Source organism: Mercenaria mercenaria, chromosome 5 (genome assembly GCF_021730395.1).
Source record: "Mercenaria mercenaria strain notata chromosome 5, MADL_Memer_1, whole genome shotgun sequence".
In the NCBI taxonomy this organism is placed as follows: Eukaryota; Metazoa; Mollusca; class Bivalvia; order Venerida; family Veneridae; genus Mercenaria; species Mercenaria mercenaria.
In genome coordinates, this window is record NC_069365.1 from 63,513,792 (window position 1) to 63,541,266 (window position 27,475).

The window sequence follows — 27,475 nt, forward strand, 5'->3', positions numbered from 1 at the left end:
CTAAGGTCAAGATCACACTTAGAGGCCAAAGGTTAGATACAAGAAAACTTTGTCCGGAGCATTTCTTCTTCATGCATGGAGGGATTTTGAGGTAACTTGGCACAATTGTACACCATCATGAAACGGAGTGTCATGCGCAGGTCCCTTTAGAATTACTTCCCTTTGTTGTTACCAAGGGCGTAGGAGCAGGGGCGGCAGGGGCGGCGCCCGCCGCCCCAATATTTCGAGAAACGGCGAAATGCCAAGCTCGTAATTTTTTGAAAACGCTAGAAAATATAATTGGGAATAAATACAGCGGTCTTCCCTTGCCAATTGTCAATTTATTAAGAAGTGCTTCGGCGACTGATAGGTACACAGAATCTTGTCCTATCGCTGACACCTTGCTATATCACCTTGTTTGAAGGGTAATTTACAAAATCGTTATTCCGCAACGGCCAAGGCCGCCGTATTTTCATGCCCCGTAGATTCGGATTATAGGAGACACATAAATTAATGAAAGTTATTTGTATTAAATTGCTTACTGCAGAACAAATCATAATGACTAAAATGCCGTAAGCATTGAATTACACCTTTAAGTCAGTGTCTTGTGCTCGATCCCCTACTCAGACATTACTGGTTCTATCCTGGCAAGACGTTGTCCATATCTAACATCGTACCACCATAACAGTGTTTAAACACAGTAAACTGTAAATAGGAGTGAAAACTCGGAGAAAAAAAACGAGTATGTTCAACAGCTACTGAGCAGTCCAAGAAGTCGCCAGATTGCCCAATTTACTCTAGCTATATGCAAAATTTTCCCGGGGCCATCCCGGACCCCGTTGATAAGAGAGGGATATCCCATACCAAACCCGCTCCCTCTGCCGCCCCAGTGCTCAAATCGTCCCTACGCCCCTGGTTACTATAAATAGCTTGTATTGTAACTTTTTCATTACTAGTTATAGGGAAAAATCGAGACCACTTTTCTCTACCTGGTAAGGATTTTTATGTGGACTTACAATTTTTCTTTTTTAAGATTAACTTCCCTTAGTTGTTACTATAAATAACTTACATTGTAACTTTTTTATAATTGACCGTAGGGAAAAACCAAGACCACTTTTCTGTGGTACAACATAGATGTTACTTTCAAATTTTAGATGTATTTTAAGGTATCTCTACCTGGTAAGGAGTTTTTGATGGACTTAGAAAAACAAAAGAATTACAATAATTACTAAAATCAATCATTGTAAACAACCACAAAATTAAAATTCCATTTGTAAATACAGTTGCTTAGAGTGTAAAGAAATTTGCTGTGACAGGAGTATATTGTGACATTCTGGCACTCTTGTTAAGGTATAGCAATGAAATTTGGAGATCTTATACAGTTTTGCACATTTTTTGTGCATCTTTGTACATTTTTTCCCTGTACAATATACAAATGCAACATTTCATATTTTCAATACCCCTGTTCCTCTGACAGTAAGCTGCTGTCTGGGGGTATTCATCACCATTAGTGATAGCTCTTGTTTTACAAGTAGATAAAAGCGGATTCAAGGTTTTGTTATTGAAAGATCTTGTTTTACTTGATTTCTGTAAACCATTATATCAATTTAAAAAGTTATCCATAAATTTGTATTGTGTATATTATCTGAATCATTTGAAAGTGATCACTCATCTATCATTAATTTGCAGGAAGAAGTCACCGAACAGATATTGGTTTTGATAGCCTTTGTCATTTTGAAGACCACCAAAGTCCTGTTCAAGACCCTTACAGAAGTAGCACAATGAAAAACCTTATACGTATGTATTTTATGTTAAAGTTGTTTGTCGAAATATTGTGGAGCCCAGGTGACCATAGCTGATAAACATTACTAATCACACACACATTTGTTGAATACATAACAGCCAAAATAGCCTAAAATGCACCATTCTACTTGTCATGGTGAGGATGCGTACACCGGGTATTGCCATTTAGTGATAAGGTATTTTCCGAAAACGTGATTATTTTTCGTCAACAAGGTAAGTAAAACCCCGATTTACTTTTGTTTTTTACTACTATAGAAGAAAAGAGCATTAATTTTAATAGCCAGATACTGTTTATGCTCTGACAAGCGTAAAATGAGTCAATCTTAAGCAGAAACGCTAAAATTTGTGATAAAATGACAAGTTTATCATTTGATAAATGCATGCCATGAACACATTTGTCCCGATACCATCACCTATTTGCACTGTGGGGAAAATCTGAATTGTACGATATATTTAGTTACATACAAAGAAATATTGTGCAAAATTTGAGCTTTGTAAATGTTCAAATGATGGAGAAATCGGTGATAAATGAGCGACGATGGTGTAGTGTATTGAGTTTTCCCAGTAATATTTGTACTGTGTATTGCAGTTACGTGTACTGAGTACTGATATTGAAAATCGTGCATATTTTCAGCATTGGTGGTCATTAGATAGACAAGGCATGTAATGGCATTGGTCTAATTGATGAAATGTCTTTTTCTGTTTGCAGATGACATTGGACTTAATAGCGAAAATAACAAGCACCGGTTTGAACACTGAAATTACAACTTACAATTACAGCGGCATGCCAATAGTCACTCCGAGAAACTGTCTAAAGGCTAGCCATTGACAAGTACAGGCCCAGCCACAAGTACACCTGTGAAATTTTATAATAATGTAACACAGGATATGATAACGAAAAGGGTGGAAAGGGTTTCCCCTTATAAGAAGAGCAAACATGAAAATATGTAATCCTGACGCCTTTAAACTTCAGAGAGACATAAACGTAATGGTCAATAGATGACCCCTTTTGATTTTGGTGTCAATAGTTCAAAGGTCAAGGTCGTAGGGGATTTGAACTTTTACTGTGGTTTCTCCTCAGTAACCTTAGACTATAAGGATCTTACATGCCTGCCTGTGTAAGACGGGGTTTTCCCTACCCGAGGGACAGTGTGGAATGGAAAACCGAGCTAGGTTTTTTATCAATGCTGTCCCAAGGGTAGGGAAAACAGCTGTCTTACACAGGCAGACATGTTAGATCATTTTTCTTGCCTATCATGTTCAAAATAGATCATGGAGACAAATAGGTTTGGGTATTTCCTGGCATTATTTATAAAGTTTATGACGTCACAATGGTACCAGTACTATGTGACGTCACCTTAGTGCACGCTATTTTAGACAAGGTTTTTCACTAGGGAAAGACAGGAATATCTATCCCCGGCGCGTGCTCGGATAAATGTATAGTTTCCCCACTAGGTAGGCAAGACTCAGTTGACATAGAACCTTCGAACTAGTTTCACTTGAAAATTTCTTAAAATGATATAGTCAAAGCTATTTTTATTGCTCTGAAAGGTAATAAGCTCACCATTTGCTTCATTCGAAACAAAATAGGTGTCATATGCACTGAGCAATTTATTTTTAAAAGTAGGAGGAAACAGTGCCATGTGTTATTCTTGAAATATATTTTGCACACTTCATTTACAAGATATATGCCATTTCTATACAAACAGTTCATTATTACTTTTATGTGATCAGCTTCCCTGTTGGTCAAAATAGTATATTTCTTGTCAAGGTCAACTTTGAACAATAACAAACGATCAAGAACTGACTTGAAGATCATTCCGAATTTTTGCATGTATTCATACTTTTGAATGTAAAATGTTTATGATCTTTGAAATTTTATGAATTTGTGTTTACGTTTCAAGTTTGTTTAATAAATATTTCAGTGAACATGACTATTTGTTCTTTGTGAAAGTAAAACATGGCTTTTAAAATATAGCTTTTCAAATACGGTCTACATAGTACTTGTGACCACCTCTATTAAGTGATTTTTGTATCAAACGACCAGTCAAAATCCCTCCCGAACGTTTTTAGTACATAAATTCATTCTATTGAATGACTTTTTTATTAAACAACTAGCAATCACATTAATGTAGTCCTGACAGGTAAAATATCCGACAAAAGTATCTATTAAGCAACGGTACCAAAATTCTACTGGGCATTTCTTCATCTGTGTAATTAGTGGGTACGTTTTGCATGTGACTGAATGCAATTAACCTTAAGTTTGTATCAGTCGAACTGACAAACAATCTAGCCATAATTTTCACGGTTTGTGGACTTGGAAAAGTGTTCATGATGTTAAAACAGATTTTTACCATACATGTATGTGCATAATAAATACAGTTATATTAACAGTTAAAATAACTTTTCTTTTCATCTTACTTAAATTCATTAAGAGACCACTTCTTAGCAGTCCCTACGGTGGTCTCTTAATACAACGTCGACTGTAATGTTTGGTAAAATCAGTCTGTCACAACAGAACTTATTTTTGTATCAATGCCCAGTCGTTTATATGGGAGTAATGTACTCTCATCACATTTATGCAGTAACTAGCTGCTTCTTTTAATGTCAATAAGTATTCGTCTGTCTTGCTTTTCTCCTTCCTCTTAATTTAGCTTCAGAAATATGGTCTCTGTTATGCAAGCAGTTGTATAATTGTAAAATGCTCGAAAGAGTTCTAAGCCTGTTCTTCAAAACAACTTGCAGTCTTCACTACACTTCAAATTAACCAAGTTGTCGATGGAAAACATCTTGCAACATCAAGAAATACAGAAATCAACATGTATATCATTTAAAGGAAACTTTCCTTGGCAAACAAACTGATTAAAGGCCATGTATTCATCCATCTATTTTGTCACATTCTTTCAAAGACTGTAATAAATTTAAATAACAATGTATACTCTCCTAAAACTTCGTCTGTCCATGGAATTGCACTTTGCATGTGTATCATTGATGATTCCATGTACACCGCCGTGTGGGTGTCTCTAAATTATATTTTAGTACTTGTAGCATGTGTAAATGTTGAGTTCTGCTAGAGGGCGTGGTAGGTAGCATGCATTTCAACTGCCGTCCGTGAACAGGCTCCTCACAATTTGCCCAAATCAAATTTATCTTTACGACCTTTTTGAAAGGTTTCTTTCTGTTGGAAATTGGTCACTTTTGTAAGCGGGTTCCTTTTTGAAACATGTATTTAAATATTTTCTGAATCAACAGTATTTTTTCCGCTTTTTTCTCTCTGCATATTTCTGGTGTTACCTTGTAATTTACTCTTTTTGCAGTTTTGGTCGTTAGCTTACTATAATATTTTTGTCATTTGGATGGTGTTCAACACAATGATATACAATGGCCTTAAGTTCATTCCTCGAGCTATAAACACACATCAACAAGTTGAATCTGCAACGATAAAAAAAAATCACAATATAGTATTTGTAAGTAGGGCCAGACTTTCTGCAAGAAATTGAGAGTAAAGACTTTAGTGACATACCAATACCAACTTTAAAAAGATACCTTTAACTGAGATAATTCATGTAATATCAACTTAAACAATGCTCAACATCACATACCCTAAGAATAGAATATACAATTACAACTGGTATTTTAGCGTAACTAAAATTGTTGCCTACTGTTGCACTATTGTGATTGTGAGTTACGTTTAGAGCTTATTACATAAATTGCAACAGAGTAAACGTTATAAAATTCAATGTAAAACATCACGTATCTTCAGGGCTAAAGACATTACTGTTTTGTACTTTGAAAAGGAAATGATGATGTACATTTTATAAGATTTATTCTATAAAACTCAGTGATAATGTCAACATTACACAGTACAGTAAAATGTGATACAAGTCAATACACAGTACATATATTTGCAATACACAGTACACCATCGGCTCTCATTTATGACCGATTTCTCCATCATTTGAACATTTACAAAGCTGAAATTTTGCACATGTATTCTTTGTATGTAACTAAAAAAATCAGACGATTCAGAATTTTTATCACAAGACAATAAGTTACGATATCGTGAGAAATGTGTCCCCAGCTTGCATTTATCAAATGATAAAGTTGCCATTTTATTGCAAATTTTAGCGTTTCTTCATAAGATTGACTCATTTTACGCTTATGAGAGCATTTATACGCAGTAGTTTGTTTCTAACAATAAACTCACTTTTTTCTATAGTAGTAAAATAGAGTAGTAAATTAGATTTTTATTTAACTTGTTGATAAAAGTCAATCACTTTTTTGGAAAATACCTTATCACAAAATGGCAATAGCCGGTGTACACATCCTCACTGTGCTTGTAGGAATCTAAAATTTATCAGAGCCCTCCCTTACCTACCATCACCTTGGTGTTCCTTTTTGCTATGCTTCTGGACTAGGGACTGCTGCAGGACCACATTATTCAGATTCAGAAGCTGTAGGATAATGTTAATTAAATATTTAGGTTCCCTTTTGTTTGTTTTGCAAATGTACAAGATGAGGCAAACACATAGTATACTAAATACATCATTGTCAGTGCATGCCACATTTGATAACCACTTCTGTCTTGTAAATAAAAGCTCTACTCGAGAGAATGCACTAGATTGAACATTTAAAGTCCATTTTCGAGAAAAATTTAATTGGGAGCTTGCCCGAGACCACATAGCATACTGAGCCTATGCTGTTCCTCTAAGCAGGCCTACAACGTCAAAATCCCCATCTGTGCTCCTGTCAATGTATCAAATTTTCATTTACTGGGTGTTAAAAATGTGAACAATTGTGAGCATTTTAATTATAGACTATTTTGTCGACTGTTAATTTTGCATAATCTTAGCCCTGATAAAGAGTTTTAAATAAGACATTCATACCAACTATAATTATTTATTATCCCCCTGCCATCTGTCCTTCCGTCCGTCTTTCCATCGGTCCGTTCGTCCGGAGTAATGTCTAGGAAGTGGTTTTGAATATTTAAATAAAACTTCATTTACATGTTCACCACTATAGGGAAATGCGGCCTGTCAAGTTTCAGTCAGATTGCCCAAGTATGGCCCTTAGAAGTTTCTAGTGTTAACTATATAGGGTAACTTGTGACATATTTGACGTAGAACTATGAAACTTAAATTGAATTTAGATCACCATAATATGGTAGTGCACACTCAATTTCGTCAGGATCTCTGTCGTAACTTCAGAGTTATTGCCCGTTGATTGTTTAAAAATATACATATTTGTACATAACAAACTAACCAATTGGTAGAATTTCATTAAATTTCTTTCATTTCTTCCATGAACATTTATTATCAACATGTGAAATTGTGTACCTACACCCGTCAACCCCACCACCCTGGTGCCTGGTCACCACCCCCACCCCCCACAGTTTTTTTTGGTCATTTTTTCTTTTTTGTAAAAATCTTAAATCTTCCATGAATATCAACATGCAAAGTTGTACCCACCCCCCTCCCCCACCTCGCTCCTCCACCTAGTCAACCCCACCACCCCAATCATGCCCGCCCCCCCCCCCCCAGCAACAATTTCTTTTCTTCATTTTTAGCTCGACTATTCAAAGAATAAGGGAGCTATCCTACTCGCCCGGCGTCGGCGTGAGCGTCACACAAATGTTAAAGTTTGCGTACCACCCCAAATATTGAGATATTGCTTTAATATTTTGCATACTTATTTACCATCATGACTCCAGTCTGTAAAAAGGAGGAGGCAACTCTACCAAGCATTTTGACTGAATTATGGCCCTTTTTCGACTTAGAATATGTTTATTGTAATGTTATAGTTTTACTCATAGCTTATATTATACTATCAAGCACTAAGAATAGTCGAGCGCATTGTCCACTGACAGCTCTTGTTTATTTTCATCAGTATTTATTATCAGCATTCGGCAGGGGATACCAATTCATCGAATTTGCTTTTAAGTTAGTTATTCAGTTACCAATCCCCTGATATGAAAGTCCTGTGTTACATTTGATGTCAAAATATAACCACAATCTGGACCGTAGAAATGAATGATTCTGCACTAAATTTGCTGTGCCGACTGTGCAAAGGAACTTTGACTGACATTCTGGGTATATCCAGGGAACCTCTGGTATAGTTTAAGTTGTCAAAGTTCCACCATTCCAATCCGCATTTTGTGTAATCACAGTTAATCCTTTCCCTATCGTTTAACTGTTCACATCGAAAATATTGCCAGTCATTGTCAGAGTTACTCCACGTTTCTGTTTCTTGAATTGATTCATCAAAAAAGGAAATAACTTATTAAGGGTGTTTACTAGTGTCCGAAAGGGTGTTTACTAGTGTCCGACCAGACAGTTCTATATTTACATGCAGGCTGTGTACTAGCTAAATTATTTTGACTAATGTTATTTTTAAAAGCCTACCTTGGAGATAGTAAATCTATTGTTTGTTAGATCTTACAAACAATACAAAAACAGTTTTATTACTATTTTAATTTTACATGCTATACAAAACCAGCAAATTCGATGAATTGGTATCCCCAGCCGAATGGGTTTGTGTTGAGGAATGGCAAAGAAATATATCCGGTAAAAAGTTCAGGATGTTATTAAGAAGCAAATAATTTCATTACATTTGAACTTAAAAGATCAGAAGTCCTTACTAAGACAGCACAATCAAGTAAGAAATCTGGAACGTGGGTGGTGACTGGGAGGGGGATTTACAACTTCACATAATGATAAAATATTCATGGAAGGTTTGAAAAATTTAAAACAAAAAGCCCCAAAAAATTTGGGGTGGGAGTGGGGTGACAGAGTGAGAGTACAAAACTTCACATGTTGATAATAAATGTTGATGAAAATAAAAAAAAAAAAGAATTGTTCTTTGCATGCCATGTTGATAAATATTCGTGGAAGATTTATGATTTAAAAAGAAAAAAATGACCAAAAAAATTGTGGGGGTGGTGGGGGTGACCGGGTGTGGGTACACAACTTCACATGTTGATAATAAATGTTCATGAAAAAAAGGAAAGAAATTTACTGAAATTCTAAGTTACTGAAGAGATCCTGACAAAACTGAGTGTGCACTATGAATTATGGTGATCTAAATTCAATTTAAGTTTCATAGTTCTACGTCAAATATGTCACAAGTTATGAAGAAGAAATTGCCATATTTATAGTACCCTATATAGTTAACACTAGAAACTTCTAAGGGCCATAACTCTGGTGTTACATACTTAAGCAATCTTACTAAAACTTGACGGGCCGCATTTTCCTATAGTGGTGAATATGTATATGAAGTTTTATTTAAATACAGTACAAACGCGATCCTACGAAAAGCCAAGGGACCGCCTGTTTTTTTCATAATATCACATTTTCGTTCGAGCGTAGCATAGGAAATTTCGCTATACAGCCCCTTAATATCTACACGTCGTAACCCGTGATATTTAAACGTGATTTTCGTATAGGAGTACATGCATAGCAATTTTATATGACATCTAGGTTTACTACAAATCTTATTCGAATCTGAACTCAGATGGTATCTGGAATGTAAAACGGGATTTTTTTTCTTCACTTTTTTATTCACTGTACATTAAACATATATAGGGTACAATGTTGCACGAGAACAAAAAATCGCAATTGCATATTCCGATACCCTCAGCTACCCTTTACTGAACTGTTTGGAATAATAAAACGACAATAAACAGACTATCAGGACTTAAATATTTGTTTTTATTTTCTTTATGCAGTGATCGTTTGAGACGTATAGATATCGAAGCAAGTGTGACTGGTATGCCATCGGATCTGACAGTCATAGGAGAAAAAATTAACTACAAACTTTTGTCATAGTGTACAGCGAAATATGTGTTTCGAATTTAATTACTAAGTTTTCACACTTTAATTACTGTTTACGCCCAGGTAAATGATAGTGACACTTTCCACTCTAAAGCGTTTTCACGCCGTTATGGAATGTGTAAAAATTCAGACGATACAGGTTTTCGTAAAATCGCAACTTAAACAAGTTGAAAACATGCTTTAAGGACATAACAATACATTCGTAGGAGCGCATTTTTCGTAAAATTGCATTTTCGTAAAACCGCGAATTTGTAACATAGAAATAAGAAGGAAAGCAGCCGGGACCGCAAAACCTTTTCGTATTATACCGGTATTTCGTTAAATTGCGATTCGTAGCATCGCGAATGCACTGTATTCCAAACCACTTCCTAGATATGGCTCTGGTCAGACGGACGGACGGCGCCAAAACTATATCCCTACGCCTTCGGCAGAGGATAATAACAAGAACCTACCTCACACACAGCGAAGCTCACTAAATACCAGGTTTCACCTTGATATTCAGGATTCTACCCTGACTGAGCATAAATACAATACCAGCTAGGCTTTAATAAAATCTGACATGAATCCATGTAATATATTGATGATGAATTATAAATGAAAATGAAATACAAATATTAATACACATCCATAAGATTGACTGCATTTTTGTGTCAGGATATTGTTTTCGTGGTAAAATCTTCCAATCCTATACCAGTGTATCAATTATAAAATGATACATTCTGCCCATGCTATGGAAAATACCTCATTAATTGACAAAAATTACGTCATTAATTGACAACCCTGGTGAAATACCACAAAAATTTAAATTACAGTATATGATAACGTGTCAGCATTATGCATACATACAGGGATAACTATTTTCTTAAAATACACGTTAAAGAGTTGGGCGAGATTAAACCCATGGGGTTACCTCACACTTGGCACAGGGCCTTCATGAGGCATTCTGAACCATCAGCTCTGGTCGGACACCCACAAACCCTCTTAACGGACGTCAGAAATGCCAATCCCAGTATTGGATCACTCCAGCTGTTGGTCACTCACTGGTCTCATCGGTAAACTCTGTATAATGAGCAACAAGATATGTGATTAACACCTAATTAAGTTACTAATTGACAGGAACTTAATAGAGGATAACAAAGCCGTGGTGCCACACAGTGTTCCTTTGAAGTGCTTTCGTCTGCACACCATCTCTATACTACCTCCATGGTTTTACCAATAATATTGTTTTGGTCTTGCATGTGTTTGTAAGCTTTATCTTAGCCCAGCATAAGTTGTTTGATGGTCTAATCAACCCAAAATATTTGTGGAGCAGGTGCGCGGATATTTTGCCAATTGCAATGGCGGAAGAGTGGAGACCCTGAGTTCCAGCAAATCTGACCGACTTTCCTGCAAATCCAGCATCGCATGATCTATAACAGAAACGCGCCTTGGGTTTACCTCTTCCAGGCTTTGCAGGCACATATCTGCCTTTACGCAGAGCAAAAGAAACAATGCCTTAAATGTGCTCATGTACTTTTGAAAACATACAAAGGCTGTGATAGTTGAGTTATTTCTAACTTGCTAACAGGTGACGAAACCTGGGTGCACATGTTTGAGCCACAGAGAAGGGTTGATAATATCAAACACACCCCTGTATTGCCAAGAGAACCGTAAGTTCGAAAAGATGTTTTAAGCAATTTTCTTCCATTCTAGTGGGCCAGTCATTCAAGTGCCTTGTCATCTAGTCATACAGTCACTGGACGATTCTACAAGAACTCTGTACTGAAGAAAGTTAAAAAATGTTACAATAAGAAACGTCCAAGCAAAGGATGGTCAGAAGTCCATCTTATACATGACAATGCCTCCTCTTACAAGTGCGAGGTTGTTCAGTCTTTTTTGGCTTCGGAAAAGGTGGAAGTTGTAAACCATCCACCTTATTTACCTGACCTGAGTCCCTGTGACTTTTTAGTTCACCTGTCACATAGTGACAAGGTGAGCTTTTGTGATCACCGAAATGAGTTTTGTGAACTCATTTGAAATTTCATTGTTGTCTTTAGTTGGACTGAGGCAATCAGGGTAGATAGCTTATAATGGACTGATTTTATATCAAATCACCTCCCTTTGTTTCAAATTAATATGGGTGTATCTCAGTAACCAGTGAAGATACTGATTTGAAATGTCATTTGTGCCATCAGATGGACTCGGACAATCAGGGTAGATAACTTTTGACTGAATTTATGACACAGCAGCATCTAATGAGATGAGAAGTTCTCTTGGCAGCGCCATTTATCAGTGTCTCAAACAGATACCAAAAGAAGACTATCTATCTGCTTTTCGCAATTTGGTAAAAAGGTTACAAAAATGTGTTTTGGTAAAGGGGGGAATACATTTTGTACTTTGAAGGTTTGTAATAAAAATAATTTTGATAAAACGTAGCACTTAAGAAATCCAAACACAATGTCAGAACTTTTTGCAGGACCCTCGTATACTCAATCACTTCTTAGTAGTCTTGTTACAAGGCTCTTTGGAAATGTTTTTTTTTTTTTTTATGTCTAGTGGTTCTACCAAGATTGTTCAAATCATGACCCTGGGGTCAATATATGCCACGCCCGGGGGTCAGTTGACTTAATCTTTAAAAATGTTCTTGTCCAGAACCATAAGGCCCAGACCTTAGATCTTTGGTATTTAGTATTGTCTAGTGGTCAACTATCAAATTTATTCAAATCATGACCCTGGAGTCAAAATTGACTGCGCCCCTGGGGTCAACAGTTTTTACATTGGCTTATATAGGGAAAACCTTTAAAACAAATATTCTGAAACCATAAGGCCCAGAGCTTAGATATTTGGTATATGGCATGCTCTAGTGGTTCTCTACCAAGATTGGTCAAATCATGACTTTGGGGTCAGTATAGGCCACACCAGGGTGGTCCCTTGTTCTACGTTGACTTGTTTTTGAAGTAATGGCAAAGAAATTTGGATCACAAGTATAATGTTTGATACAGATTTCGTATTGAATAGTCTTAATCGTGACCTACTGACCTAGATTTTCGTTTTTGAATTTACAGCATAGAAATTTGGACCACATGTAATTTTTGATACAGATTTCAATTCTCATCTTGAATAGTCTTTATCATGACCTACTGACCTACTTTCTTGTTTTTTTAAGGTACAGCATAAAAATTTGGACCACGTTTATTACTTTTGATACAGATTTCAATACTCATCTGTAATATTCTTAACCCAGACCTACTGACCTATTTTCTTGCAGAGATGGGCCCTAAAATTTTCAGTGCTACAAATACATTAAATAAAGTCTAGAAATTGATTTCTACGGCCTTGAAATTACCAAAAATGATTTTACAAATGTGAAATTTATGATAGTTTTGTTAACCTTTAGCCTGCTGGCAGCAAATGATAATGCCTTTGTGACCAGTGCAGACCATGATCAGCCTGCACATCTGTGCATGCTGATCATGGTCTGCACTGTTCGCTGTTCAGTCAGTAAATTTTCATTGAACACCCCTTTGAATAGTAAGTGGTATTGCTTAAACTTAATGATGGACCAGTCCATTATAGAAATTTAGCAGGGTAAAGGTTAATATCAATAACAGAAGTTTTAATATTTGATTTAAAGTTGTGATCTGCAAATAATGACAACTCTTGCCTTAGGCCAGTCCTTATAAGCAGAGATATCTATTAGACTAAGTTTACTTCCCTTGCAATTACACAATTGAGTGGAAAATGAAAACGGTTTAAGACACAATATCATACCTTTTTGCACAACAAAAACATTTAGGATTTATTCATAATTGTGTGATTTACACTTCTAAACCTGCTTCATATGATTTTGTCAGCTTACTTATGGTAAAAAATTAACTTTTAACAAGCCAATGAAATACCAGCAAGTATTTTATTGTGCAGATAATACAGCTTGGCTTGTATCAAAATGTCACAACAGAAGCACTTTTGTAATACTAGTAAAGGTGCAATAAAATTGGTCTCTATTACCTATGCCTATTTCTTGCTTTTGAAGCTACAGCAAAGAGATTTGGACCACCTGTGTAATTTTTTAACATATTGAATAATCTTTACCATGACCTCCTCACCTAGTTTTTTTTGGTTTTGTTTTTTAAGCTTTAGCATTTAGTCGACACAAAATGGAAGGCTCAAACCTTTGACCTTGACTTCTGACCTTGACCTTAAGCTTACATGGCTAACTTGTAAGTTCTGCACATTGTCTTGATAAGGTGATAATTTGACCCAAGTTTCATGAAAATCCTTCAAGGGGTTTAGGAGATATAGAGTGGACACAAAATTGAAGGCTCAAACCTTTGACCTCGAGTTGTGACCTTGATCTTGAGCTGACATGACTGACTCATGGGTTCTGCACATTGTCTTGATGAGATGATCATTTGACCAAAGTTTCATGATTAATATCTTTCGAGGGGTTTAGGAGATACAGAGCGAGACGAAATGGGCGGCTCAAACCTTTGACCTTAAGTTGTGACCTTGACCTTAAGCTGACATGGCTGACTCATGGGTTCTGCACATTGTCTTGATAAGATGATCATTTGACCCAAGTTTCATGAAAATCCTTCAAGGGGTTTAGGAGATACAGAGCGGACACAAAATGTTATGAACAGACAGAAGGACCATTCCTATTACCATCAACCCCCCCACCCCCACCACTCGTGGCAGGGGATTAATAAGGGTAACTGCCGAAATTGAATGATGAACTACTGTAGCAATGGACGAAGAATGTAATGAATGAAATCGGAAATTTTTGTGCGCCCCCATGAGTGGTGGGGGCATATAGATTTGGTCTTGTCTGTGCATCCGTCCGTCCGTGCATCCGTCCGTCCGAAGTTCGTGACGCGCCTAGCTCGAAAAGTATTTGATACAAATTGATGAAACCTTGCATGAGTGTTTATCATGATATGAGCTTGCACACTTCCTATTTTTCGTCTGGCTCCACCCCCTATTTTCAGAGTTATGGCCCCTGAAATAGTCAAAAATGCACATTTTCACCTTGTGACACGCCTAGCTCAAAAGTATTCAATATAAATTGATGAAACCTTGCATGAGTCTTAATCATGATATGAACTTGCGCACCTCCTAATTTTCATCTGGCTCTGCCCCCTATTTTTAGAGTTATGGCCCCTGAAATAGTCAGAAATGCACATTTTCACCTTGTGACATGCCTAGCTCAAAAAGTATTTGATATAGATACATGAAACCTTGCATGAGTCTTGATTATGATATGAACTTGCGCACCTTCTATTTTTCATCTGGCTTTGCCTTCTATTTTCAGAGTTATGGCCCCTGAAATAGTCAGAAATGCGCATTTTCACCTTGTGACACACCTAGCTCAAAAAGTTTTTGATATAGATTCATGAAACCTTGCGTGAGTCTTAATCATGATATGAACTTGTGCACCTCCTATTTTTCATTTGGGTTGGCCCCCTATTTTCAGAGTTATGGCCCCTGAAATAGTCAAAAATGCACATTTTCACCTTGTGACATGCCTAGCTCAAAAAGTATTTGATATAGATTCATGAAAAACTTGCATGAGTCTTAATCATGATATGAACTTGCGCACCTCCTATTTTTCATTTGGGTCCACCCCCTATTTTAAGAGTTATGGCCCCTGAAATAGTCAAAAATACACATTTTCACCTTGTGATGCACCTAGTTCAAAACGTATTTAATATAAATGGTTGAAAACTTGCATAAGTCTTTATCATGATATAAACTTGCACACCTCTAATTTTTTGGCTGGCTACACCCCCTATTTTTAAAGTTATGGGCCCTGAAATAGTAAAAAAATGCACTTTTTCACCTAATTATGTGCCTAGCTCAAAAAGTATCAGATGTAAATTCAGGAAACCTTGCTGGAGTCTTTATCATGATGTGAACTTGCACACTTGGCATTCCTCTTGAGAATCTTAGCTCTTATTACAGAGTTATGGCCCGTGAAATAACCAAAAAATTGGATTTTTTGTTTGTGATGCTCATAGCTCAAAAAGTAAAGGGCCTAGAATAATGAATCCTTTTCATAAAATGATTGTTGAGGCTATACCCCATTAAGACTGCAAACATTTGAATTATTGGCCCTCATTTATGACAAATGTACCAGTGGGGGGCACACCCTGTGTCCTACAGACACATTCTAGTTACCATTGATATGCCTCAGTATATAATTAATACGTAAAATGCTCGTCATTTTCTATGAAAATGTTAAAGTTCCATAAAGGTTTTAATTTAATGTTAAAAACTGTCAGGATACAAGCTATATGACCCAGGGAAGTGCCTACGCCTTTAGTATCTTGAACAATGAAATGGGTCCATTGCTAAGGTGACTATGTCTTAGACTTGCTGACAAACGATATAGAATGCCCTTTGTTAAAACGTATAGCTGGTGAGACCAAATAGCTCATACATAAATTTTCCTCTGGCTACCTTGCCTAAATGATTCATGTACCAATGATTCTTAAATGATTTCAGTTATGAGCTAGATAATTTCAGGGCTCAGGCTAATCACTAAATGTTTCAAACTAACAGTCTTCAATTAACATTAATTTGCTCAAACTCCTATAGGCTGCAGACTATACTTGACTGGTCTTTTTGTTGAAGTTCCCGTCAGACAATGTCTTAGAAGCAACAACATACGAGTCCTATCGCATAGATGCTCAGCCTCTTAATTGAAGTTACAACTAGGTATGATCGCCCTGACTCCTGGATGCTCAGCGCCTATATGCTATAACATGTAGCATTCAACTACCATATAGGTATATCCCCTATGCCTTGGTTGTACTGCGCCAATAACGCTGAACCATCTATAAGCTGGAACTCTCCTACTATCTCGGTAGATTACCAAACTCTGGGTCTCTGTCTCAGCTTTCTGATGCTCCGCCTATATTTGCTATCATCTATAGATTCAACTACCCTTAAGGTAAAACTCCTATGCGCTGGCCCTATAGCTCAAAACCTTGTTGAAATTCTGCAACTCTTTAGTCTATGAACTTCAGACGTCTTCTTTTTAATAATTTATCCGCCCTGACAGGGTAGTTGCAATAACCTCCTTATCAAGGTACTGGGATAAATTATTAGTTGAATCCTCGATGTGTCTTCTTCAATCACTGGATACCGGATGATCTCTCTGTCATCCATCTACCTATTTATAAGGTAGCAGACGTGAGCTTTGATTGGTGCTATTTATAGAACGTGTTCTGATTGGTCCAAATTTATACATAGTATTTTACATCGAGTACTTGCTCTATCGAATATCTGGTTCCCTTTAACTATTGTATATGACATAATTAATGTGTGATGCTGGGCGACATAATGAACCCAAATCAGCCACAGATGACCCAAATCCTATTATTAACAGCAATTCAAAATAAGCAATGCTAGCATGAAAAGGGAGTCAAGCACTGTCTATAATGCTTATGTGTTATGTTATCAATATATCAGATATACAAATTATTCTGACAAAATCAGATAATGCTGCTGTCCAAATAGAGACTACACATTAGTGAATAGCTAGAAAACGCTACTTTCAATATTACACAATCGTCATGAAATTATTTAGTCAAGGTCAAAAAGGGAGATAATCAAAACAGTGAATTTTTAGTACTTTCTATTATGTTAATCATGTAGTCATAACTATGACCAAAGAATTTGAAATATTATTTCAAAATCCTCCCAGAATAAAAAGTAAGATATTCCTCTTCAGGTTTTTTTTTTTATGAAACTTCCAACCTATTGTTTTTAGCTCACCTGAGCATGAAGTGCTATTGTGATTGCTCAGGGCTAAAAAAAAAAACAGGTTTGTTTCTGGTTACAGCTCCAAAAAAAGTATGGGTCGGTAGGTAGGCATTTTTTTTTTTTTTTTTTTTTTTTTTTCTTTTTTTTAATATAGGATTCATGAAGGAAAGTAATGAAAGCACAGAATAAGTTTCCAAAATTAACTAAAGTAAATAAAAAAACATCATGCACATATTGTTATGCACATACTGTGAAAAGGGGTAATTTTCATTGTCTTCAAAGAATAAAATACCATGTAAGAACTATAACATGTATAACTTTCATTAAAGCTGTTTCCTTTTCTCAACATACTACTGGTAACTGCAATCATATCATGTCAAGATCAGCTTTTCTGGGGTCAAGCTATACTGTATTAATGCAACTTCCAAAAACTTTATCTAAAACAAGTACATTTATCATTACAGATATTTTTTTAATCAATTTATATTTTAGTTGCCTAAAAGTGGGTGGGGTTTCGAGCCTTTGCATTATTTTATTATCGAAAAATGCTTCAAAATAAGGGCTGATTTTGCAACAGTGATCATATTTTTCGTAAATGCAGACTTTTATTTGGCTTTTTATTTAGATTGTACTAGAAAAATCTTGTAAGAAATGCTAAAAATGTCCAAAAATCACGGTCGCAAAAACGGGTGACAAATATGGAAAACGAAAGTACACATTTAAAATTCTTGATGAAATACCTTTTTTAAATTTCTAATTTTTTTCACCATACTTATAATTTCTGCTTATTAAAAGCATTTAATTTGTTTTTGAACAAACAAAGCCTCGGTAATGATAATAAATTTTAATTTTCTGTAAACCGTAACAGTTGACCGGCTCATGTAATCGTATCAAGCAAACAAAATAATGATTTTAATTATCCAATTTGTTGTTCTATTTAGATAATTTTTATTTTTATGTAGGCAAGACATATAACAATACAACATAAGTTGCATAGCGCTAATTAACAAGTGGTGCAAACACGATAATCTAAAGCTGCATTATTTATCAATTAACTTTTACACATTGATCAATAAACACCTTTGATAATGACCGGGATTATTGTACTGAATACAAACTGCGAGATGTGAATCGGCGCGTGGTGTGATTGACATTTGTTAGAATCTAATTAACATACGACGCTCCGTCTACTGCCATGCTTCCGTTTATGACGGCAAACAATATTGAAATCAATTGGGATTTGAGATTGACATGGGGCAGAACTTTCTAACTCGGGACGCATCAAAGAATATTTCCGCAAGTCAACCCGACGCACAGGGCATATTCTGTGCGGGTCAAATGCGAGTTGTTCTCGATGTTCGCGGGTCAAAACCCAGGACCTCGGGTCAACCGAATGCCCTAAATAAAGGGGGATTTTTTTCGCTTGAGGGGGAAAAAAGGATACTATTTTGGCAAGGGACCCATCCAATATTCGGCGTATAGTTTCGTCTCGTTCCTGCGACGATTCGTGGCACTCCTCTGACAGATAACGGGTCGGTTATTTTTTCTTTCTTTTTTCGGGGGTCCTTAAAAAAGTTACGGTCAGCGGTAAAAAAAGACGGTCGGTCAGGAAACCAGAAACAAACCTTTTTTTTTTAGGCCTCACCGTCTGGCCGATCTACACTTTCCTTTAAATAACATCTCCTCTGAAAACCATTTGGTGAAGGTTGATGAATGTTGGCCTGGATGTTTCTTGGGTGGTCTTCTTCCAAAGTTGTTTAAATGGTTCTGATTGGTTATACACAGGTGCCGCCAGGGCTAAAAATATATAAATCTTTGAATGAAATCTCCTAAACGGCTGGTCAGAATTTGAAATAATGCAAATTGTCCTTATGTAACCCTCTACCAAGATTGTTCAAATTATCCTGATTTGTCAAAAAACATGGCCGCCAGGGGACAGGTCATTATTTCCTATAAATATATATTGGAAACTTTAAAAATCTTCTTGTATGAATCAGCTGGCTCGATTTTGAAATAATTTCACACAAATTGTCCTTGTGTGACTCTTGAGTCTACCAAGATTGTTCAAATAATTTTGATTTGTCAAAAAACATGGCTGCCAGAGGGCAATTTGGTCACTTTACCCTATAATGTATATAGTGGAAACTTTAAAAATCTACTTGTATGAAACTGCTCACCCAATTTTGAAATAATTTTACACAAATGGTCCTTGTGTGACCCTCAACAAAGATTGGTAAATTTTTTCCCATTTGTCAAAAAATATGGCCACACCAGTCAGTGGTCACTTTTCCCTACATGTATATATTGGTAACTTTAAAAAGCTTGTATGAAGCTGCTGGCCTGATTTTAAAATAATTAAGAAATAATAAATCTGTTCCTATATTTTATCAGTTAATAAAATATGGGCAGGAGTTTGGATGCGTAGTAATTAAATCACGAGTGCGTAGCACGAGTGAGTTTATTATTCGCATCCAAACGACTGCCCATGTTTTATTAATTGATAAAATTATTGGAACAGATTTATTATTTCGATTCTAACAACGCAAATAATTCGCATTTTACAGTACTACATTTTCAGCGTAATACGTCATTCGGGTCATATGCTGTTACAATTTACCCCCTATGGTTAGAAAGTGTTGCATAGCCAATGGAACGTATAGATATTTGTTTCTTTTTTATCAGAATTTGGAGAAGTATTTATAAATTAGTAATCTAACAGCTCGCAAACTAATTATGAACAGAATCATCAAATTTGGCGAGTTGACCCTGTGTTACGAGTGACGAGCTTAACTTTTATATGACATCACATCATTATGACGTCATACTTTATGTCATACATTTATGACGTCACCGCTGAATCTTAATTGAGCTAATTGAATTCGCTCGAAGAGATCAGAACGTGTTTACAGTCCTACACATAAGTCAGTATGACTTTTATCATATTTATGTTTTTGAAATGCTGTTTTCAACCGTTTGGTCATGAAATAATTCGTATGTAATGGAACTGAAGTAGAATCTCTTATGTCACAATCATAGGGGGTGAAATGTAACAGCCAACCATATTTTATCGTAGATTCATGTATAGGCGATTTCGCTATATGTTTATATAGCAGTTGCTGCGGATCGTGTTAGAATTTCACATAAATGGTACCTTGGAGTATTTTCCATGCATTACTGAGTTTTCACTGATGGAAGTCTGGAATCACGGATCAGCATTTAAATATTGATAGAAAACGCAGATTTCATTTTTTGAAGATCAAAACAAGTTTAACTTACTTAATATGATCTTACTTGTTGATCAATGCACTTTAGTTATCTTTGCAAAAGAAAAAAAGTTTTAAATTGTTCTACAAATTCTTTCATATGAGTTAAAGTGATAAATCATTTAAAAATGACCAATATTAAACATAATTCATTGATCCTCTTTAACTGAAAATAGCAGTAATAAAGCATAATAATGCTTGTTCTTCTGGCCACTGATACAGACATTATATAAATAATCTATGCTCTTCAGTGTGATGATAATTTAACAGACATAGGGGACCTATGTGAAAATTTATGAAACATTGGTTATATGTAGATAAATTTTAAGAAATAATTATGATAAATAATTTATTATTAATGGAATTGTAATTTTCTTTCAAAAGTGAATATATACTGTATTTTCTCTCTTTTATTTGCAGTAGATGGACACCTCAGGGACGAGTCATGTGGATTTGCACACACGATTCCATTTAATGGTACGGTATATGGAGAATCATGTACTGGTACAATATCAGACTGGGACTCGGATGGATGTGTGACCCGTGGCGTGCTGAATATAAGATCAGACACGTGTAGAAATTTAGCTGTGCCCATAGGTATAGGTATTTCATTGTGAGATGTTTTAATTAATAAATATTTGTTTTCCTCCTAGCTCATGTTTTATAGAAACCAATTTAATTTAGAAACGTATCCCAGACTTTTTGTTTCATGTATGTTGTTGACTAAAATTATGTTGTGAATCTAGCTGTTTTGAAGCTGTTTAAAACTACAAGCCTCTTTCTGCTTTTTGGACATTAATCCAGTCCTTACAAATTAGAAAGTGATGGTCATACATGAAAACCACTATTTTCTTCATCTGCCCATTTTGATCAGTCTTAAAATTTATGAGCTTAAATGTTTTATGAAAATTAATGTTCTTTACGGGTTTAATAATAAAGAAAAATTAATGACTTGTTGAAGGTTATATCTGCAGATCTGTTGGTAACATCATATCCACTTTCGTTGGGTCTTGCTATGACTTGTAAGAAGTGTCTGAGGTATTCCAAGCATATTTCTTCCTAAATTCAGTAAATAGTTTGGTGCCATTTATTAGTCTCCTACTGGTTGAAAACCAGTTTCGGGGACTAGGAATGCGCTATTCCGTCCGTCCGTCTGTCCACAATTTCGTGTCCGGTCCATAACTCTATTCATTCAGGGATTTTAATATTACTGGGCACAAATGTGCCCTATGATGAGATGATGTGTCATGCGCAAAACCCGGACCCCTGGCTCAAAGGTCAAGGTCACAATTGGAGGTCAACGGTCAACAGGGCTTTTTTCCTGTCCGGTCCATAATTCTGCCTCCCATTTCAATATTACTTGGCACAAATGTACCTCATAATAAGACGATGTGTCAAGTGCAAATTTCAGACCCCTAGCTCAAAGGTCAAGGTCACCCTTGGCAGTCAGATGTTAACATGGTCGTGTCCGGTCTATAACTCTGTCATTCATTAAGGGATTTTAATATTACTTGGCACAAAATTAATGTTCCCCATGATGAGATGACGTGGTTTTTTAGCTCACCTGTCACATAGTGACAAGGTGAGCTTTTGTGATCACCCTTCGTCCGTCGTCCGTCGTGTGTGCGTCCGTCCGTCAACAATTTCTTGACTGCACGATAGTGGTTTCATTTATGATTTTATTTTAACCAAACTTACACACAACTTGTATCACCATAAGATCTCGGTTCCTTTCATGAACTGGCCAGATCCCATTATGGGTTCCAGAGTTATGACCCCTGAAAGGGCCAAAATCAGCTATTTTGACCTTGTCTGCACAATAGCAGCTTTATTTATGATTTGATTTTTACCAAACTGGCACACAACTTGTATCACCATAAGATCTTGGTTCCTTTCTTGAACTGGCCAGATTCCATTATGGGTTCCAGAGTTATGGCCCCTGAAAGGACCAGAATTAGCTATTTTGCCCTTGTCTGCACAATAGCAGCTTCATTTATGATTTGAATTTAATCAAACTTGCACAAAACTTGTGTTGCCATAAGATCTCAGTTCCTTTGTTGAACCGGCCAGATCCCCTAATGGGTTCCAGAGTTATGGCTCCTGAAAGGGCCAAAATTAGCTATTTTGACCTTGTCTGCACAATAGCAACTTCATTTATGATTTGATTTTAACCAAACTTGCACACAACTTGTATCACCACAAGATCTTGGTTCCTTTCTTAAACTGGACAGATTCCGTCATGGGTTCCAGAGTTATGGCCCCTTAAATGTCGAAAATTGGCTATTTTGGCTTTTGCAGCCATATAGAGACTTCATTTATGGTTTTATTTGATACAAACTTCAAAAATATCTTCAACAACTATAAATCTTGGATTCCATGACAAATCAGATCCATTCGTAGTTTCTAGAGTTATCTTATATCTGATTACCTCCCCTGATTGTAGTCAAAATGGATTTATATCAGTAAGTACTTACAGGACTTATTTGAAATTTCATTATTGTCATTAGTTGGACCGAGCCAATCAGGGTAGGTAACTATGGACTGATTTTATGTCAAATTACCTCCCTTTATTTTTGAAATTAAAATGGGTATATCTCTGTAACTAATGAAGATACTGATCTGAAATTTCATTTATGTTAACAGATTTATTTGGCAGATCCTTCTTTTGTTAACTTACAATAATTTTCTTTTGAATTACTTCCCTTTTACTTTACTATAAATAGCCTATTTTTAGTAACTTTTTCATTATTGGCCGTAGGGAAGAACCGAGACCACTTGTCTGTGGTACAACATGGATGGTACCTCCAATTTTTAGGTGTATTTTGACATATCTGTACCTTGTAAGAATTTTGTTTTTCTTTTTGGTTAAATTTCTTTCCTTTGTTGTTCCTGTCCTTTGGACTTAGATATTTTTTCTGAGGACCTTCTTGTTCTCAAGTGCAATGATAACAGGTGAGCGATATAGGGCCATCATGGCCCTCTTGTTTCCTGTCCGGTCCAGAACTCTTTCATCCATCAAGGGATTACAATATTACTTGGCATAAATGTTCCCCTGCATGAGACAAGTGTCATGCGCAAAACCTGGCCCTTAGTTGAAAGGTCAAGGTCACAGAGGTCAAAGGTTAAATTCAAGAATAACTTTGTCCAGAGCATTTCTTCTTCATGCATGGAGGGATTTTAATTTAACTTGGTGGCATCCACAGACTTTGTCCGGAGCATATCTTCTTCATGCATGTAGGGATTTTGATGAAACTTGGCTTAATTGTTCACCATCATGAGACGGAGTGTCTTGCGCAAGAACCAGGTCCCTAGGTCTAAGGTCAAGGTCACACTTAGAGGTCAAAGGTCAAATTCAAGAATGACTTTGTCCGGAGCATTTCTTCTTCATGCATGGAGGGATTTAGGTGTAACTTTGCACAATTGTTCACCATCATGAGACAGAGTGTCCTGCGCAAGAACCAGGCCCCTAGGTCTAAGGTCAAGGTCACACTTTTATCTATAAATACATTGTTATAGAAAAAAATCAACATTAAATAACAATAACTTAAGCAATAGCACGATTTTTAAATAACAGACTTAACTAAGTAATTACTTAAGTTTTTTCATGAAATTGGGGCCAGGTCCCTAGGTCTAAGGTCAAGGTCACACTTAGAGGTCAAACGATACAAGACTTACCTAACACTCGCTAATTTATCCATTTACAATGAGAAAATTAAGGGGCGGTAGTCAAATACATGTTTTTTAGTGAATATTTCCTGAATGTTAGAAAAAAATACAAATGATATGAAAATTTCGATACATCCCCATAAAAGCTTGTTCATTGTAGGGCATCCTCGGCCAATTCCCAGTAACAAAGCTTTAGTAATGAACAGACTGCGAAGGAAAACATTACCTTGACTGGTGAAAACTACCGCAAAAAGCGCCCTGCTCGCACGTAATTATGCCACTGGTCAACGCTTAAGTTGAGACTCGGTGTATATGCTAAGTTTATCATTTTTTGTGTCTTCCTTGGTCTTGTCCACTGTTCTGATTTTTTAAGACGTTATTTGAAGATTACAGCTAGAAGGAGTTGTAAGTACTATATGTAGCAATTTTGATGGAAACATCGATAAGATTTTATTGAACTGAAAAAAAAACGTTTGAGAAAGTCAGGCAAATAGTTGAGTCAGATTCAGAGAATAATAACAGGAACCGAGATCGGTTTAAAATCTTTGATTGTGATGGTGTGAAATTTTTTTATTTATTAGTGGCACCTGGGGTCTTCCTCCTCCATGAAAGCTGGAAGTTGCCATATGACCTTAGCTGTTGAGTATGACGTTAAATCCAAATCAATCAATTTTCACCATACAATCAACCCTTTTGGCAAAATCCATAACTTTTATATGACGTTAATAGTTGTGCAAACTTTGAATTTTCAGTTCAATTTTGTTAAAATCTCTGGATTACCATTCAAGATACTGCTATGATAATTCATAGGATAGTTGAACATAGTCCTGATATTTACTCATGTATTTGTTCAGAGACAATCGATCCTCCAGTACTTTTAGTCCTTTGATTTGTTTTAAGGTAAACAATTCAACCATAAAGACATGAAAATGTATCAACTCCATATGTTTGAAATTAAGTGTTAAGAATTTAAATTAGCAATCAGCTATGGAGCTTACTAAATTTTTTTACAGCCACCACGTGGCACATAATGACTACCATACTGTTATAATGGGAAGATTAAACGAGACTTACCTTACGAAGTTGAAGTTTGCTCGATATTTTATCAACCGTAATCACTTTTGGGATGAGAGAATTTAGTAAACACAAAACTTCAAAGGAAAATGTGCCCTCATCCAAGCAATTTGTGAGGGATGAGGGACATTATTGGAGTAAAGCCGGAAGTGGAGTACGTACACACGAGCATATAGTTCCGACTATTGCTATACGATCCGCGCTTTAAACTAGATGGTTCTACTTTCACTTTCATTACTGTAGGTCATGTGACCTCTGCTATATAATAACGTGTAACCCCCACTGTCACCATTATTTAAATCTTAGTTTTGTTGGTGGAAAGTCAATATTTCAGGGAGGGTAAAAATTGATTATATAAATATTCATACTATTAAGTAGAGGGTGTGTACATGCCTGGCCTCTGGCTTTACTCCAATGATGAGGATGAGGGCGCATTATTTTCCGTAAAGCCTTTGGCTTTCGCATGTACACACTAGCATCTTTAAAGGACACAACAAAACTGCCTACATGTTATGAATAATCACCAACAGACCTTAGTTCTTTTTTAGAGTGAAAACAACACAAATAATCAAAACAAACTTTTACTCATAACTATTCAAGCATGTAAAGTAAATTATATTAAATCAGAACTTCCACTGCTAATATAATATCATATTCACTGTCCTGTAAAACAAGTGACATTCCGTAATAAATTGTTATACATTCATTACACCACTGTCCAACTCATAGATACACAAATTCCAACCGTATTTACCACACTGTTACTTTTGATGGAGGACTGCCTGTGAAAAAGTAATGTTAGTATTACCATATGCTTTTCCTCTGTAATAGAACTTATAAAAGTTTTTGTTATTTTCCAATCATCTGTCTTCAATATCTTATCAAGAGAACAACCTCCATCATACGCTGCTGAAGTAGCAGCTGATCGGAAAGAATTAGCTTTAAAAACTGTAGTGTCTATACCAGATAACTGTAACACTGATTTTAGCCATCTAGCTATTGTACTTGTAGATACTGAATTATTAATTTTATAGGACATAAGCAGTCTTTGAGTTTTACGAATTGCTTCTGTAACTTTCACATAATACAACAACGTGTGCATAGCACATAACGATTCCTCCTCATAATGTTGAATATGTAACTGAAAACTCTTCCCTTAAATCTTGAAGCTTTTCACAAATTTGGAAAAGAACAAATAACTTCTAGTTCATGTACTGTCATGAAATCCACGCTCAATGACTGTAACGTTTGAGCCCAAAGGGCACAACATAATGCTATAAGAGCAGTTACTTTAAATGTTAATAATTTCAATGTTAACTGTGTAACGTGTTTGTGTAAGATTTACGATATCTACGCAATTATTGTCCAAATGAGTATCCCATCGCGGCTACCAAATTTATGTAACATGCATGTGGAAGACTTATGCAATGAACGTATATTGCTTAATAGAATAATCCAATGGATGCTGTCGAATTTTGTAACATGCCGTGGTTTGTGGTTATGTGTACTAGCAAATGAGTTAATACAATTAACACAGAATAATAAAACAACTTCTCAATTTGTGATGGAGTATTTAACGACTCCAAAATAATGATTGATTTATGATGAACATATGACTATATGAAAATGTACAATGATAACAATCAGGGTTCTCACTAGCAATTTCAAGTTGCAGTCCTGGGACTCCCAAAGCTGAAAAAGTTGCAGTCCCAACTACTGACTAGACTGACGGACAGACTTAAATGTTTCATCAAAACACAGGCCTGTTAGACTAGCTCCTAGACTATGATATATCTTTTTACATTTTTATGATTGAATGTAGTGAACTGAGCCAGTCTATATCCTATGTCCAATATCATTAATTTCAACATCAGTCCTGTGTGAAAATCTCTAAAATAGACTGGCTTTTGTCTCTATGAAATTGAATTTGTCAAAAAAGGGAAAAATATAGAAATATAGTTATTATCAGTCTAGTGGCTAGTCTATTGTACTGTCAAATTAAGTGTAGACCGACAGACATTTTGTAATCACAATTCTTCACCCAAATATTGTTAAGGTGCGATGAAAAGGTAAAGGTAAAATAGGTAAAATGTAGTCAAAAATTAATGTAGGACA

At 36.0% G+C, this 27,475-nt stretch overlaps 1 protein-coding gene across 1 annotated transcript in view; it reads left to right on the plus strand.

Annotated features, from left to right (window-relative positions):
• The window catches only part of LOC123558465 (uncharacterized), a 248,507-nt gene that overhangs the window by 156,303 nt on the left and 64,729 nt on the right, over window positions 1–27,475 (plus strand). The window contains exons 7-8 of the mRNA XM_053543761.1: window positions 1,669–1,776; window positions 21,041–21,217. Of these exons, the coding sequence (XP_053399736.1) occupies window positions 1,669–1,776; window positions 21,041–21,217 (285 nt within the window). The remainder of the gene's footprint in view (window positions 1–1,668; window positions 1,777–21,040; window positions 21,218–27,475) is intronic.